Source organism: Tricharina praecox (genome assembly GCF_024521635.1).
Source record: "Tricharina praecox strain CBS 144465 chromosome Unknown BZA05scaffold_19, whole genome shotgun sequence".
Lineage (NCBI taxonomy): Eukaryota > Fungi > Ascomycota > Pezizomycetes > Pezizales > Pyronemataceae > Tricharina > Tricharina praecox.
Genome location: NW_026250421.1, coordinates 58,537 through 73,080, shown reverse-complemented (window position 1 = coordinate 73,080; position 14,544 = coordinate 58,537). Strand labels below are relative to the sequence as shown.

The window sequence follows — 14,544 nt, the reverse complement described above, 5'->3', positions numbered from 1 at the left end:
ATACATGGGCAGGAACCTTAATCAATTCCTCTTAAGCAGAAGGTTCAAAGAATTGTGGCAAGGATGTGTGAAGTCTTGGCCCTGGGGGTCGCAATTAAAAGAAAAAGCTCTCTACTTCGGCTCTCTCTATTAAAAAAAAACAGCCACCACCAACACATCACAACTGAAACCTACTCCAACACTGCCCTTGAAAACATGGCTCCAACCACACGGAGGCAGCAGAAGCAACGTCAGAGCACGGCAAACGAACCTGTTGCGGCTGCCGCAACCAATTGCGCCAAAAGCGACGGGAAAGTCTCCGGAAAGGCAAAGCCGAAGGGCCACAAGAGATTCGATAGCGAGGACGAGGACGAGGAGGAGGATATTACAGTGGGCGGCGGTGTAGCGCTCAATGAGGAAAAAGAGGCGGAAAACGAAGACAGCGAGGAAGCGGAGGATGAGGACGACTCCGACGATGATGCGCCAGAGGCTGTGACCATGGGCTCGGGACGAGAGGCGGCGAAAAAGAGGGAGGAAGATGCCAAAAAGGCGATCGAAGTGTAAGGAATTCTGCAGCGCTTGCAGACAAGCCCCGCTGATCAGACGCTCAGCCAGGAAAAGGCCGCCCGACAGAAGCGGAAACAGCGGGAAACACTCCTCAAAGAGCAGAAAAAATCGGCAGCAAAGCGACGAAAAGTAGCACCTGCAAAGACCGTCGAGGCAGTTCCCGAGCCCGCTGTCGAAGAGAAGGAGGACGAGGAGAAGACCCCCGACAACGGCGACGAAACCCCCGCGGACCAACAACTCACCACCACGTCAAAGAACAAAGGCCCAACACTCCTCCCCGCGTCACTCCTGGAAAAGGTAGCCGACCGCCCATCTCCCCCGCCGCGGACGCATAAACGCGCCGGCGACTTCGGCTTTGACGACGAGGGCGATTCTGAAGATGGCTTGGATTTTGATGATTTTGAGGGCGACGGCATGATGGTTGACGAGGAGCTCTCGTCAGGAAAGACAGAAAGGAATAGGAGGAAACGAGCGGCCAGGAAGGCGAAAATGGAGTTCAAGAAGGGCCCCGTGAGTGTCAAGGTTTTGCAGGATGACAAGAAAGCGCGCAAAATCATGATGCCGCCAGCGAACAAGAGGGTGGTTAACACAAAGAGTACCTGGCTAAGTGGAAGAGGAACTGTTAAGCGGCGGAGCATTGGCAGTGTTGGGGGTGCTTTTGCGAAATAATGTGGGACTCCAGCTTGAGGGGTCATTTGGGAGTTCTTGGTGTGTTGGTAGACGCGAATTCTTGATATCATGGTTGACACTCGATTGCCTAGTTGCTCGGATATGGAGGGCACCCGATGACTTGGTCTTCTGAGGTGTTGATGCTTCTGGAACAGGAGGGCGGTAGCAGCGATCAGTTGGCAGTTTGGCAATAGCTTGTAGCTACATAGTACGATTGAGTGAGGCCATTGAATAGCACTGCCTGGTTTTGCGGCATTTTGCACGCCACCCCGCTTTGATCGGTCTTTGGGAGAGAGAACATTAATTTATTGTCGCATACGGCTTATTTAGACAATGGCGACCTCACACTGAAATCTCTGGATTTTCACGATGTTGTGAAAATCCGAGTGAAAGAATGTGATGGATATATTTACGCCGTCAGTTGTTTGATGTTTCGGGTTTCACAGAGCCCAGAAATTACAATGTCAGAGTGTCCGTTCCAGGGAAAGTTTATACCTCATAAGGACAATACTTTACAGCATCAAAGTGAGAACGATCACCCTCACAACTAGAGAAAAACGCGAAGAGAAAAACCACATCTATTCGTGAACACAAATGCCATACTAAGTCCAATTGTCCTAATTTTCCGCGCCCTGCCACTTCGGATTTTTCTAATCAAAGTTGTTAATGTCTGCCAATAGCAAAGAAGTGGGATGGGAGGGATATCTACCTTTAGTACAACCAGCCCCTCCAGGGTGTGGCTCTGCGCGATATACTCCTCGTCCTCCAGCTCAGCTCTCTCACCATACGACAATAACACCGGCGTGTTGTGTGTCTGCCATCCGGTGATCGTCTTTGGTCGACCAGCTTGCCCAACGACATCGACCGCTTGTCCAACTCGCACGCTAACAGGCAGTGGCTTCATGTCCTCGTCCAAGGTGATCAGGAAGCGGGGATGCATCGCCGGCACAATAAAGTAGAGAAGGTAATGATGCTGGTCCAAGATGACTGGAAAGCACAATCGCGGATTAGCACATATCGTCATAAAGTATTCGGGGTGGGTGCAACTTACAGCTTTGGGCATCCGTTAAGCTCACGAGCACCGTCAACAGAGATGCGACAGATACTCTACTCAAAACACTTCGCTCGGTGTGGAAGGGATTGATGTTAAGAGTTCCCTTGCCCATGTGGAGCAGACCCTGGGCAATCCGCACCATGAAGAGGGCATTGGGGTCGCGGTGGTAATAGCTCGCCAGCTGTCGCAGCAACTGTGCTAATCTAGCATTGTTGGAACCGGCACCGACGAGACCCATAGCAAAGATGGCGTTGATTGCGACATCGATATCGTTATCGTGGGAGTACCGGGAAAGAGTGTCGTACACCTTCATCTGGGGGTTTGATGCGTTGAGGAAAGCCATGGCCAAAGGAACCATCTTTCTGATCACGGGATCACCGTAGTGCATCAGATGTCCAAATGCCCTCAGAGCCATCTCAGCACCGATATCCTCACCCATGGTAATGAGAGCCATTCCGAGGACAGCGTAAGCCTGGTACAGATCCTCACCCTTGTTGTCTTCATCGGCATCAATATGCGCGTTGCAGAGCACTAACAAGCTCTGATACCTCACGACATTTCCGGTGCCGGCGTATGCGCAAGCATCGACCAGCACGCCGGTGGCCTTGCCAATTGGCTGTGGTGCCGCCTTCAAAACCTCCAGGGTGGCGTCCGCGTCCTCCTGCCTGCCAACATACAGCAGTGCCAACCCAAGGGAGTAGAATTGGCTCCATTTGTCCTTGAGCTGCGTCTCATCGAGCTCCGTTATGGCCTGTAAAATGAATCCAGCGATGTCACCGTCACCCGAACCAACAAATATCAAACCAAGCGACAATGCTGCCATAGCCGAGCTCTCGAGGGTCGAAGAGGGGTCAGCTAAGATCGGTTGGAGCCATTCCCGCAGGTCGTCCTTCTGCGATCCAGCGTACGCCAAGCCAAGTCCCATGACCGCCATCTTCTTGATTGCAGGAACTTCACTGTGGATGTACTGCGGATCGCACAGCAGTGCCATAGCGGGATCCGAATCTGACCGCACACCCGAATTGACAATTCCGACAGCCAAGGCGGCTCCAGCCTGCGGTACGAGTGATTAGCTACCCAGGACAAGAAAGACACAGTTCTCAAAAGAAATCTAACCTTAATGTAATCCTCCGGAGCTTCGGCGAATCGGTCGATAACACCAAGACCGACTTCCACGTTCCACTGGTGAATCATTCCAATGCTAGCCGTCGCACTCAACATACCGGCATCCTTGTTCTTGTACACCCAGCTGTTACTGTCTTCGTCCGTGAGCATGAGCTTGTCAGTGGTGAAACCGGCGTTGATAAAGCCATTCACGAAACTGTTGGCAAGATTCTGCTTTGCACTATCCACCGAAGCTCCAGGCCCCCGAGTATTTTCCAAGTGTGACTTGTAGATTTCTTCGGGTGTCTTGGGGTCGAGGATGTTGAGCTCTTTGCCCAAAGCAAGGAAGTGTTCCGAGAGACGAGCGTTGTTCAGACACTCGGCAATCTCCTCATCATCAGTTTCGATGGCAATCCCTTGTCGTGCGATTAAGAAAGCAAGCTGTTTCTTGAGCGCCGAGTCCTCCGTCGCATTGAAATCCTGCTGAATCATGTCCACATCGTTGAGGCGGATTGCCATGGTCATAGCCTGCGCCAGCTGGCCGTATTTGCGGTAAATCGTGTGCGCCGTAACCAAGGTTGTGGTATCGTCCGGAATTGCGAGTAGCGGCACCATGCTGAAATTTCAATGAGCATCAAGAATGACTGTGATTCCACTTTGTCCGGGAAAACATACCTAACCATGTACAAACACACACGGGCATAGGTGTTCTCGTCCACGAAATCGGCAATCTTGGGAATGCTCTCGACCTCGAAGAGGAGATCGGCAGCGTCTGCCTCGGCATTGTGCTTCAGGAAGAACGGAACCAGCGACAAAGCTAGGTCGACCAAGTCCTTCGCAGACTGGTCGCTGGAAGCCCTCCTCGCATACTCGGTACCGATCTCGAGGGCCAAGTGCCTTACGTACTCGTGGCCCCAGGCGCCGGGATCCTTCGTTGGCGCAAGGAGTCGGTATTTTAGGGAGTCCAGTCGGGTTTCGTCCGAATATGTCATGCCCAGTACCGACAAGACGTCGGCGAATGCAACCTAGACACCGTCAGAAGTGTATAGGGAAGCGGGGGCGTCTGTGGCTTCCAACGCACCTTGTCTTCACCCTCCTCCCACTTGTCATGGAGAGCTGTAAGGGTGTCGTAGTGGGGACGGAGGAATTTGAGTGGTTTTGGAACGGCTGTCATAGAGGACGTCGACGTCCTGATGAAGTCTCTGATCTGCTCGAGCGAAGGTTTGTACAGCTCTTTGTTGCCCTCCTAAGACAGTCGCAGGTATCAGCATTGGCCCGCATCACAAGCTAGAGCAGCCGAACAAACCTCTAACCTCTGTACAAGCATCTCAAGGTCGGACTTGAGCTGCTGGTCCTCCTCGGACAGCTCTGTCGGCGAGTTAGCAAGCTCCGCAGCACCACCGCAGCACCGCCAATCACGCCGTTGTTCGCCCACCTTCTGTGACCTCATCTTTCTTGTCCTTCTTATCACCATCTTTTCCCGTTGCGGCCTTATCCTTCCCGGGAGCGTCGACAACCTTTCCCTTGCCCTTGTCGGTGGGTTTCTCCGCTTCCTTCGCCATGACGGCAGTGTAGTGGGGGTAAGGTTCGTGGGTGGGGTGTTGCTGTGGATCGGAACTGAAGGGAAGCTCGGGGGTTCAAAAGCAAGTTCGCGGGGGTGTGTCGATGGGATTCGAGATGTGTTGATGATGGATGTAGATTGTTTGGTGGTGATGGGGTTGTTGGGTTGAGTTGTGGTGGAGGAGAGGCGGCGGCGGGAACGCTGAGAGTAGTCGCTTGGCTACGCACTAATGACGAGGTTACTCAGCAGGAGCTCTGTTCCTAACGAGGCAAGACAGCAGCATAATGTATTAACGTCGATCAGTCAAACCGACCGTCTCCACACAAAATCCGCGCATCTCACCAAGAAATAGCTAACACATTCTCCGCCTTTATTTCTTCGGCTTCAGCACGACCTATCGGTCCTTCTTACCGGACAAACCGCCAACGTCGTACCCACCTGGGCCGGGATGGCTTCTCCCCCACTTGACCGCGACGATCTTGAGTGGGAGAAAGATTGGAATTCGCGGTCAGCAACATCATCATCCTTCCGACTGCCGCGCCGAACGAGGAGAGCTACGTATCTCTGCTGGGCCGTAGTGCTCGCTACCGTCTACTTCCTCGTCCATTCAGCCACACGATGGACTGTTCCCGATGCCGGCAGCTTTTTCAAAGCCCCCGAACCGTTTATCCCGCTTCGATTTCCGAACCTCTACTCGACGCTCCAGCGGGTTGTCGGCAATGGCGCCTCAAGGAAATGGAATCGTAACGTCGTGTTTGTGACCGGAAACTTGACGGCGGCGAGTAAGATGGCGGGAATTGCTTGCGACATGGCGGAATACAGGCGCAGCAACGTGCACCTAGCCTTGATGGGGTTTGATACTTTCGATCTGAATGATTTTCGGAGAATCAATGGATTGCCGGCGGTGGAGGAGGATGAGTACGACGAGACAAAGGGCTGTAGGGTCTTCCTCCACGATGCGCGCCCTGATAATGCGGAACTGTTATCGGCGGAGAGGAGGGTAGTCGCGACCAAGAGCGCGCTGCGGCACATCAACGAGTTTATATACCCGCAGGCTTTCCTCGTGGATACACTAAATGAGGAAGAGTGGTTTTTAGAGATTGTCAGGGAAAAGTCAGTGCAGATGAAGAGGACATTGATTGAGCTGGGCGCGAACTCTGTGGATGACCTGAAGTGGCTCACGAGGTTGGACAGCGGGTCACTAAATGGTAAAATCGTTTGGTCTAACTGTAAAATCCACCTACTGATGGGTCGCAGCATGGCACACGCCTACCTTCGAGATCGTGATACACGCCGATACACACACGGGCAATCTCGAGCGACTCCTCAAATCCATCCAGAATGCTTACTACCCCTCGAAAGAGCACCATCCAAAGCGTATAACCATCGTCCTGGACCCTTTCGTGCCCATCCACCCCTTCCTGAAGGATTTTCTACGGAGCTACAGCTTCCCAGAACAGTCCCGGATCAGCATCAAGCGGCCACTACTCCCTAAAGATGACCCGCAAGCGGCTGCCCGCAATTATGTCGAGTCCTTCTACACTCTGAGTGAAGACCACTCGGTTCTGTTCCTCGACCCCAATACCGAACTGTCAAAATGGTACTGCCACTACCTTCTCTATACCACCCTCGAATACCGCTACTCCTTCTACCAATCCACCGACGCGAGCACGCTGTACGGCATCTCCCTCGAATCCCCACCCACGGATCTCACCGGCGCTTCCTCCCCCGCCCTCCCGCACACCAACGCACCCTTCCTCTATCCCCTCCCCACCTCCCGCGCAGCGCTTTTCTTCCCGCAGCACTGGACCGAATTCCACTCCTACCTGTCACACATCCTCAACCCCCCGTCGAACCCGGGTAAACGCAACCTCACCGCGCCCGCGCCGGCCACATTCGCGCTCCCCGCCGCGCTCACGAGCAGCTGGCACTCGACCTTCACCTCCCTCGCGCGCGCCCGCGGCTACACCATGCTCTACCCCAGCTTCAAGGAGACGCTCGCACGCGTGCACAGCGAAATCCCGTCGCACGCCGGCCGCAGCAAGCCCGAGGCGCGGCTACTGGAGAAGTCGTTTCTCGAGCTCCTGCCGCAGGCGGATCTGCCGCAGTGGACGAAGATCGAAATGCGCGATGTCTGTGGCAAGCCTACGGATAGTGACGCGGTCATTGATGCCGCGGTTGCGTACAGGAATAGTATTACGACTTGCCATCTCCCCACTACCCCGTATAGGGCGTTTGAGGTGGATGATCTGTTTTGTGATGCTGATGGGAAGGTGGTTCTGTAACCTTTGCGCGGAGGAGGATACCATTCGCTCGTACTTTTGTTGTGAGAGAGGTCCCGGGGGAGGGGGCTCATTCAATGTGGGAGGGATTGTTTTGGCGTTTGGGGGTTTCATTCTTTGCTGCTTTTATTATTCTTATCAGGAACTGGGCTATATCTTTTACTGTTTTGAGCGTCCTCCATGAGTCCACTCTTCGTTCTGTATATTTTTTACCCATTGCTTCGCCTGGGTCTTTGGTTGCTGGTTTGTAAATTGTGGCTGCTTCGCGCCACAGATCACTCCGCTTCGTTTACACTCGGCTCTCGCCTCGTCTACTATATCGCGGCGGCTCGCTCCCTCGAGGCCGTCCGTCCTCGACTTCGCTGCGCCCAGTGGGTCCTCCGAAACCCCTGAGTCAATGGAAATAAGACCGACGACTGTAAGGCGGAACAAGAGGGCACGATCTACTGTAACGCTATCGTTCACGGTAGATAGACGTATAGGTAGTTTACTGCGAGGCTTCAATAGTGGCGCTTTGCGAATAGGTACATCCCAGCCCAACCAAGACGTGCGTTCACAGTGTAGAAAAATTGTACTGTTGTTCTAATGATCCTTACCTGTCCGGACTCCATTATTATAGCCCAGCCCAGGGCTTCTTCGGTTTCGGACGAGAGTTCCAATTGACTTCCCTCGAACCTGTGAACCAACCACAGCCAAACCGCAAGATCAATGTCCATCTGTGTCGTCTATTGTAGCTAGAAAGGAAAAGCCAATGGAATTCAACAGAAACAGAAGAAATGCAAAGAAGAAAAGAAAAGAAGCCAGAAAAAAGGGAATCCCCCATATCGTATTCATCAAATCGTCGCCCGTCTTCCCAGCCCACCTCTCTGACCCCTCAATTCCCTTACAACCGCGCGCGCCAGCCCCAGCCCCAGCCCCAGCCCCAGCAGAAGTCGTCCGCAGCACTATGTCGTATCCCTCGCGATCTTATTGAGTTCCCACTCCCTAGTGAGTTTCCCACTGAGTATTTGCAAATCCGCAATGAGTCCCTGGCAGGCCTGGAGCAGCGCCTCCTTCGGCGTCGTATCGTCATCCGTCTGCACGCGCAGCTCGAACTTTGGAAAAAGCGGGTGGGGGATCTTGTAGGCGCTGTAGATGACGTGCTCGTTGTGCAGCAGAGTGGCCCGAAGAAGGTTCCCGAGCGTGTGGTCCTCCTTGTTGAACGTGAAGATCGCGGTGTTCGGCTGGCGCGTGTCCGCTTCCATCGTTACTTTTGCCTCCCCGTCGCCCAGGAGGAAGAGCTCGAATCTATGGGCGGTAGGAAGGGAAAGGTTAGTGGGGGTGCCGGGGACGCGTGGTTGGATGGGGGGATTACCGGTCCGGCGCGTTCATGGTGGCGGTGGGTGAGGGTGGTCTTCGGAATGAGGGTGGGTATTGATGCTGCGGGGCGGAATATTACCGTGTCGGGAGGGACGGTGGCGAGTCGGTCGTGTGGGTGGGAAGGAGGATGGGTGGTCGTTATCGAGGATGGGGTGAAGTCGGCGGACGGACCTGCATGCGCAGTGGTCGAAGCTTAACGTTCTATCTACTGACAACTTGGCAGGGCTAATTATTACTAGTACTAGCACCGGCAGTCGGCTCGTGTAACACAACGTGCAGCCATTCTAACTGTACTCGGATAACCAGTGCAACGCATATCTCGACCTCACTTCATGCCTCGACTCTCGAGTCTCGAGTATCTGGTTGTCATAGACGCACCCACTCGTTTATGACGGTAGTAAATAGCAGAAAATACGAGCGGATGGAAATCAGAAACGGTATCCAACTTACTCCTCGAGTCAGGCAAAAACAACCCCCCTCCCCCATAGAAAACCACAATGCGTATGTAGATGATCAAATCAATATGCCATGCTATTCCACTTGCCGGTTCCTCCAATATCATAGGAGTTAGGTACATTGCGTTATATGGGTAACTTAACTGTGCTGCCATGAAAGAGGAAAGAAAAGAGAAGAAAAAAAACACACTCCCCCGATTGCCGCGCCTCTCGACCTCCTCATGGCGGCCCAGCCATGACCATAGCAAATCACACAAAAAGATGCGCCCTTGCCCCAGTCAAATCCGTACTCCGACAATGATACCTCTCCAAAACAAGGAACGCATGCAAGCAGTAAGAAACTCCCCCATCCATCCCTAGCCCGTCGTAAAAATATGAAGAAAACAAAGTGCACAAAATGAACAGAAGAAGACGAAGTGAAAACTAAAGGAAAAAAAATTTATTGGTAAAAATGGACGCGAGCGTCCCAATGCCCCGCCCGTCCTTCCGCCCGCCCGCTCGCCTCCGCCTCCCCCCTCCCGCCTCCAGACAACCGTTTAGGCCTCTGGGGCCTTCTTCCGGCCGAAGCCACCAGCGTACCCCCCGCGCCCACCGCCCCTCTTCTTCGGGAACCCCCTGCCGCCCCGCTTGTCCCCGCTACCACCACTACCGCTTCCGGGGAAGAACAGCTGCCCGTTGTAGGCCACCTCCTTACGGATCCCTCCAGGAAACTGGATGGGAATGAACTTTTCACCTTGCCCATTGGTGAAGTCCTTGAATCCGAAGGGGTGGTACAACGGCACAGACTGAACTCCGTCCTTGACGGCAGCTCTCTTGACGGTATTTCTACCGTTGGTTGCCGCGGGAACATCGAAGCCATGTGCCGGCCGAGGAATCCTAACGTTCGGAGTTGATCCGAAGTCCTGTTGGAAGAACTCCGTGATGAACTCCTCACTGTCGAGCACGGTGACCATGCTCACGTCACCGGCAGACTCCTCGACCTTGCATGGCAACGACACGGTCGGTACCTTGAGCTGCTTCTCAGGAGTATCGTCAAACGATGGCTTGGAGGCCACCGTCATCCGATCACGTCCTTCCTTGAAGAGACCCGGAGGGCCGAGCACGGCGGGAGCAGCATGTCCTGGGACACCGGCCAAAATTCGGCGCTGAACTTCTTCGAAGCGCTTCATTGTGCCACTGTGGCCCGGCTCCTCCCCCCCTGTGTGCATGCCAGCACCGCCCGGAAGTTGAACACGGGCGATCTTGGTCGCACCATGGACGGGATGGTCTGCCGACATCGGAGGAGGTGGCGAGAACGATCGCTGAACCGGATTGTCGTTCTTGCGATATCCTGCCTGACCAAGCTTGGCGTCCGCGGGTTTGGCGATCTCCTCGTTCTGCTTCATGTGCTCGGCGATGTGCTCGGCGATTGTCTTGTTGGCCTGTGTAGGGAAGAAGCGAGAAGGCTTGGTGCCAGCAGGACCCTTTGGAATAGCAATGGTATTCTCGGGTAGCTTCCCAATCTTGTGAGTCTCGGATCCAGCTTCGTCATGCTGGCGGTGGTGATGATTGTGAGCCATGAGGATAGCAGCAAGCTTGTTGTTGACTTCTTCGCTCGGGGAGATACCGGCGCCAACCTTGGAAGCCTCGATGGCCCTCTTCGAAACTTCGATATCGTTATGTTCCCTCACGGTCTTCGGGATGAGAGCTCTGTCCACCTGAGTGACACGGGCACCAACTTGGGAAGCCTCGATGGCCGTCTTCGAATCTTCGATATCTTTACGTTCCTTGACGGTCTTTGCGATGAGAGCTCTGTCCACCTTGGGTCCAGTCTCGTCAAGCTGATATTCGTTGAACTCCTCAACGATATCGTAGTTGATTGTTGGAGTCTGCTTCTTGATACCGGTCGCAGCCTCTTCGGCTTCGCGGGCAAGTCGAGCCGCATGGTTAATCTCGCGAGCAGCCGCAGCGTCGGCGTCAATTTGCGACGGAAGCATGTTCCAACGATTGACAGCTTGATCACGGTCGTCTCTCGAAATCGCACCCAGTGGGCCACTGGTTGGAGAAGGAGTGCGGCGGTCGCTGTGTCGGTCACCTCTGTGCCTGTTGCCGTATCCATTGCCACCGTTTCTGTTGTATCCACCTCCGCCGTTGTGGTTATTGTAGCCATTGCCGCCGTTGCCGCCGTTCGCGCGATTGTTGTTGTAACGAAGACCGTTGTTGTTATTGCCATTATTGATGTTGTTGTAACGAGATCCATCATGACCGGGACGGGGTCCATCGAAGACGGGACGGTTGTTGTTACTGTTATTCATGACGTTACCGGACATGTTGTTGTTGGCGCTGTTTACACCAGGTCGAGATCCATCGCCAACTGCGCCCCAAGGGCTAGAAGATTGAGACGAGCCCCACTGAGTGTTGTTGTTGCCTCTCGGATTAGTCGCACCGCTCTTCCAGGTAGGGTTGCGATTGTTGTTTGGGTAGCCGCTGTTACTTCCAGGGAAGTTGTTTCCAGAGTTGTTGCTGCCGATACTGTTGTTGCGCTTTCCGACGGGATTCTCGTTGAGAGAGCTTGGAGACATGTTGGACAAGGTAGGAGAGTGAGGGGATAGATGAGGTGGACGATAGGTCGAAGTATGAAGGTGGGAAGTAGTGTTTGTGGAGGATGGAAGGTAGGAACTTGTGGTTGTGGAGGATGGAAGGTAGGATGTAGAGGTTGTGGAAGAGGGAAGGTAGGAAGTGGTGGTTGTAGAAGAGGAAAGGTAAGAAGTAGGGTTTGTGGATGAGGGTTGAGTTGGTTGAGGTTGGGAGAGAAGGGAGCTAGGAGATGAGGTTGAAGTATGTGCTGCAGAGCGGGCAAAGCTAGGCCGCCGAACGTACCTCTCGGCAAAGTTTGACCGCTCGCTAGGCACTATGGAATGTGAGGGGTCGTTGCGCGAGCTTGCCGTCTGGTGCTGTCTCGACTGCAATTGAGCTTCAGCTTCGGCAGTTGCCTTGGCGCTCTCCCGCTCCCGCACTAGCGCCTTCTCTCGCTCTTCGGCAAGCCGCCTTTCGGCTTCTTCCGCCTCTTGCTTCTGCTTAGCGATTCGCTCTCGCTCTTCCTCAGCCTTACGAGCAGCTTCTTTCTCGTTATCTAACCGTTCTAACGCCTCAAGCTTAACCCGTAGTCGCTCCTTCTTCGCAGCCTCTTCTCTCTCTTCCTCTTCCTTTTTCCGTTTCCGCGCCATTTCGCGTGCTTCCCTCATGACACGCTCTTGCTTAGCGAGCAGATCTTCCGCGGACTCTTCTGGGATTTGAGGTGGCTGTGGCTGCGTCTCGGGCTGTACTTGCGGCTGGGCTTCCGGTTCCTCTTGCGGGGGAACAGGGACTGGGCTGTGGGGAACAACTAATCGTGGCACTGGCGAGGCGTTTGTAATGGTCGGTGAGATTTCCTTGTGCCCCTGGTGGAACGGAGGCTGGATGTGATGGGATCCGTAACCACCATACTGCCGCTGCGGAGGTCCATGTTCATCGAACGGATTACTGTACATGGGCCTATCGCGGGCAAACCCCATGTCGTCCGGTGTCGGCGGATCACCACCCGCAAAGCGTGTGAATGAAAGTCTGCGGCCAACGCTTCCGCTGCCCCCACTTACGTTAGATGAAGTCCTTCTACGTCTAAAGTCGTCGGGGCGATGGCTACTGCGCCCAGTCTGGAAAGCGGCAGATGGTTCAGCAGGCCCTCCTGATTGTTGAGGCGGTCCTGCTGGCCTCTGAAGTACTGCTGGCTTGGGAACCGGCGAATGGGCGGGCCTACGATCATCCGGAACGGGCTCCATCTTGCCGGTCTGTGAATTGAAGAGTTCTCTGTTGCCTTGAGCGCCATTCCTGTCACGCCATGAGCGATCGTAGACTTCTGCAGAGACCTCCCTGACCACAGGTGGCTCTCGTTCCACACGATGGGACGCATTATCCAGAGGACGACGCGAGTTTAAAGTTGGGCTAACTTGAACAGGTGGTGCCGGATTGATAGGCGGCAGCTTTGCCCATGGTGATTGCCGAACAGTGGGTGGAACTGGGGTAGTCTGCAACGTTTTGGTGCCGGGCTTCTGGGTAACGAGCGTCTTGTGTCCCGACGAGCTCAGAGTCAACAGCTCTTTGGTCGGAGCGGGAGCTGATGGCTTGCCAGATGACGATTGCGGCTGGAGGGCATTCTTCACCAGCTCTCTAATTGCATCTTTGATCGGTTCCTTGGCTGGCTCTTTCGCTGGTGGTTTCACCGGTTCCTTGGCTGGCTCCCCTACTGGCTCCGGTGTCGGTACGGCAGGAGGTGCATCTGGAATGGTAGCCTTCATGCCGTCGTTCCATTCGATCGTTGTGGGGACCCAGTCATCGTCATCGTCGTCAATATCTGCCCATTTCGCCTCTTTGTTTGTCGTGTCGTCGGAGCCAAGTCTCGAAGCCAAATGGATTCCGTACTTCTTGCTGAGCTCTTCATCGGTGAACTCCTTCTTTGGAGGCGGAGGTGTAGCTATTTCATGTCAGTCTCTTCCGCGGACCGCAGAAATACAGAGCGCAAGCGTTCACATACGTTGATTCTTGTTCCAGACCGGCTGAGAGTTGCCACCACCTGAACCAATGCCTCCTGATCCTAAGGTTGGTCTGGAGGTTTGCGAGGAACTGCCGCTCCGCGTGAGCTTCAGCTTAGATGTAGCAATGGGTCGTGGTGCGGCCAGGGACAGGCCCGTGCTCAATCCGGTTCCTACGAAGCAGTGTCAACACAATCGCTCCGGACGTGATAATCGGGAGTTCTACTGTACCTTTCGACTGGAGTGCAGAACTCATTGAAGCTGGCGCAGCGGTCGTCGCTGGCGCATCCCCCAAAAACGCCCTGTTGAGCGAAACCGGCTTGAACGAGAGCTTCTTCGTGGCCAGTTTGCGATCTGACTTCGTCGGCGAAGCACTGCCCGATCTGTCGACATCACTTCCCACTTCACCGGATCGCGCACCGTCCTTGCTGTCGAGATTTCCGCCCTTCACGAATCTGGTCAGCACCAACCCCTCCTCCACCACAAAGTGCAATGCGCGTCGCCCGTGCTCACCATCTCATCCACCACTCCCCCAGTCTCTGTTTGTCCATCGTTTTTACGGATCTCTGGGTTCGACGAATCGGTGGTCGTGCTCGTGGTAGGATTGGTATTCGGCGAAGCTGTGGTGTTTGAAGGGCTGTCGCCAGGGGCGTCGGAGGTGCTTGTAGACTTGCTTGCATCAACACCGGTCGTCGAGGGATCGACAACCGACCACACTAGAGGGCTTTCCACATTTCGAGTAGTATGCGAATCTGCCATAACAATCTTCGGTTCTGTCGATTGGCGCGCGGATGAGCGCAAGGTCAGTGATCTGCTAAGTCGAAAGAGAGAGAAAGAGAGTGAGTGAGAGAACAGAGAGTGAGAGATGGCAATAAGGCGCGAAAGGTGGAAGTGTGGGAGGGAGGGATTGGGGGAGTCCTGCAGGATCTTTCGGTGGGGAAGCGGGATGATCGGGAGAGAGCACACA

The 14,544-nt window shown here is 54.4% G+C and overlaps 5 protein-coding genes across 5 annotated transcripts; 2 read left to right on the top strand and 3 right to left on the bottom strand.

Annotated features, from left to right (window-relative positions):
• Window positions 1-141: 141 nt before the first annotated feature.
• On the top strand, window positions 142-1,509 carry BZA05DRAFT_475317 (uncharacterized protein). Its single transcript, XM_051488182.1, has 2 exons — window positions 142-539; window positions 591-1,509. Exons 1-2 carry the CDS (start codon window positions 196-198, stop codon window positions 1,213-1,215), a joined length of 969 nt encoding a protein of 322 aa, XP_051337679.1. The 5' UTR covers window positions 142-195; the 3' UTR covers window positions 1,216-1,509.
• Window positions 1,510-1,678: 169 nt separating this feature from the next.
• Window positions 1,679-5,100, bottom strand: BZA05DRAFT_355837 (armadillo-type protein). Its single transcript, XM_051481396.1, has 8 exons — window positions 4,809-5,100; window positions 4,680-4,741; window positions 4,455-4,619; window positions 4,049-4,398; window positions 3,386-3,989; window positions 2,267-3,323; window positions 1,925-2,202; window positions 1,679-1,865 (listed from the first exon to the last, which is right to left on the bottom strand). Exons 1-8 carry the CDS (start codon window positions 4,933-4,935, stop codon window positions 1,833-1,835), a joined length of 2,676 nt encoding a protein of 891 aa, XP_051337678.1. The 5' UTR covers window positions 4,936-5,100; the 3' UTR covers window positions 1,679-1,832.
• A 125-nt stretch (window positions 5,101-5,225) lies between these two features.
• BZA05DRAFT_475315 (uncharacterized protein) lies at window positions 5,226-7,620 on the top strand. The gene is made up of 2 exons (XM_051488181.1): window positions 5,226-6,142; window positions 6,192-7,620. The coding sequence occupies exons 1-2, from the start codon at window positions 5,383-5,385 to the stop codon at window positions 7,217-7,219; spliced, it is 1,788 nt and encodes a 595-aa protein (XP_051337677.1). The 5' UTR covers window positions 5,226-5,382; the 3' UTR covers window positions 7,220-7,620.
• Window positions 7,621-8,058: 438 nt separating this feature from the next.
• Window positions 8,059-8,768, bottom strand: BZA05DRAFT_403403 (DNA-directed RNA polymerase). Its single transcript, XM_051484197.1, has 2 exons — window positions 8,571-8,768; window positions 8,059-8,503 (listed from the first exon to the last, which is right to left on the bottom strand). Exons 1-2 carry the CDS (start codon window positions 8,585-8,587, stop codon window positions 8,161-8,163), a joined length of 360 nt encoding a protein of 119 aa, XP_051337676.1. The 5' UTR covers window positions 8,588-8,768; the 3' UTR covers window positions 8,059-8,160.
• Window positions 8,769-9,566: 798 nt separating this feature from the next.
• On the bottom strand, window positions 9,567-14,354 carry BZA05DRAFT_340181 (uncharacterized protein; the record flags this gene model as incomplete). The annotated part of the gene is made up of 9 exons (XM_051480960.1): window positions 9,567-10,667; window positions 10,830-11,104; window positions 11,261-11,532; window positions 11,890-12,381; window positions 12,496-13,112; window positions 13,209-13,519; window positions 13,580-13,750; window positions 13,809-14,022; window positions 14,106-14,354. Coding segments are annotated over 9 exons (3,702 nt in total), but the record flags the coding sequence as incomplete, so codon positions are not given.
• Window positions 14,355-14,544: the final 190 nt, after the last annotated feature.

Coding starts and splice junctions, on each gene's coding strand:
- BZA05DRAFT_475317 (XM_051488182.1), top strand. CDS start 196: ATGGCTCCAACCACACGGAGGCAGCAGAAGCAACGTCAGAGCACGGCA. Junction 540..590: donor GCCAAAAAGGCGATCGAAGT/GTAAGGAATTCT, acceptor TCAGACGCTCAG/CCAGGAAAAGGCCGCCCGAC.
- BZA05DRAFT_355837 (XM_051481396.1), bottom strand. CDS start 4,935: ATGGCGAAGGAAGCGGAGAAACCCACCGACAAGGGCAAGGGAAAGGTT. Junction 3,324..3,385: donor CTCCGGAGGATTACATTAAG/GTTAGATTTCTT, acceptor CTCGTACCGCAG/GCTGGAGCCGCCTTGGCTGT. Junction 1,866..1,924: donor AGGGGCTGGTTGTACTAAAG/GTAGATATCCCT, acceptor AACTTTGATTAG/AAAAATCCGAAGTGGCAGGG.
- BZA05DRAFT_475315 (XM_051488181.1), top strand. CDS start 5,383: ATGGCTTCTCCCCCACTTGACCGCGACGATCTTGAGTGGGAGAAAGAT. Junction 6,143..6,191: donor GGACAGCGGGTCACTAAATG/GTAAAATCGTTT, acceptor GATGGGTCGCAG/CATGGCACACGCCTACCTTC.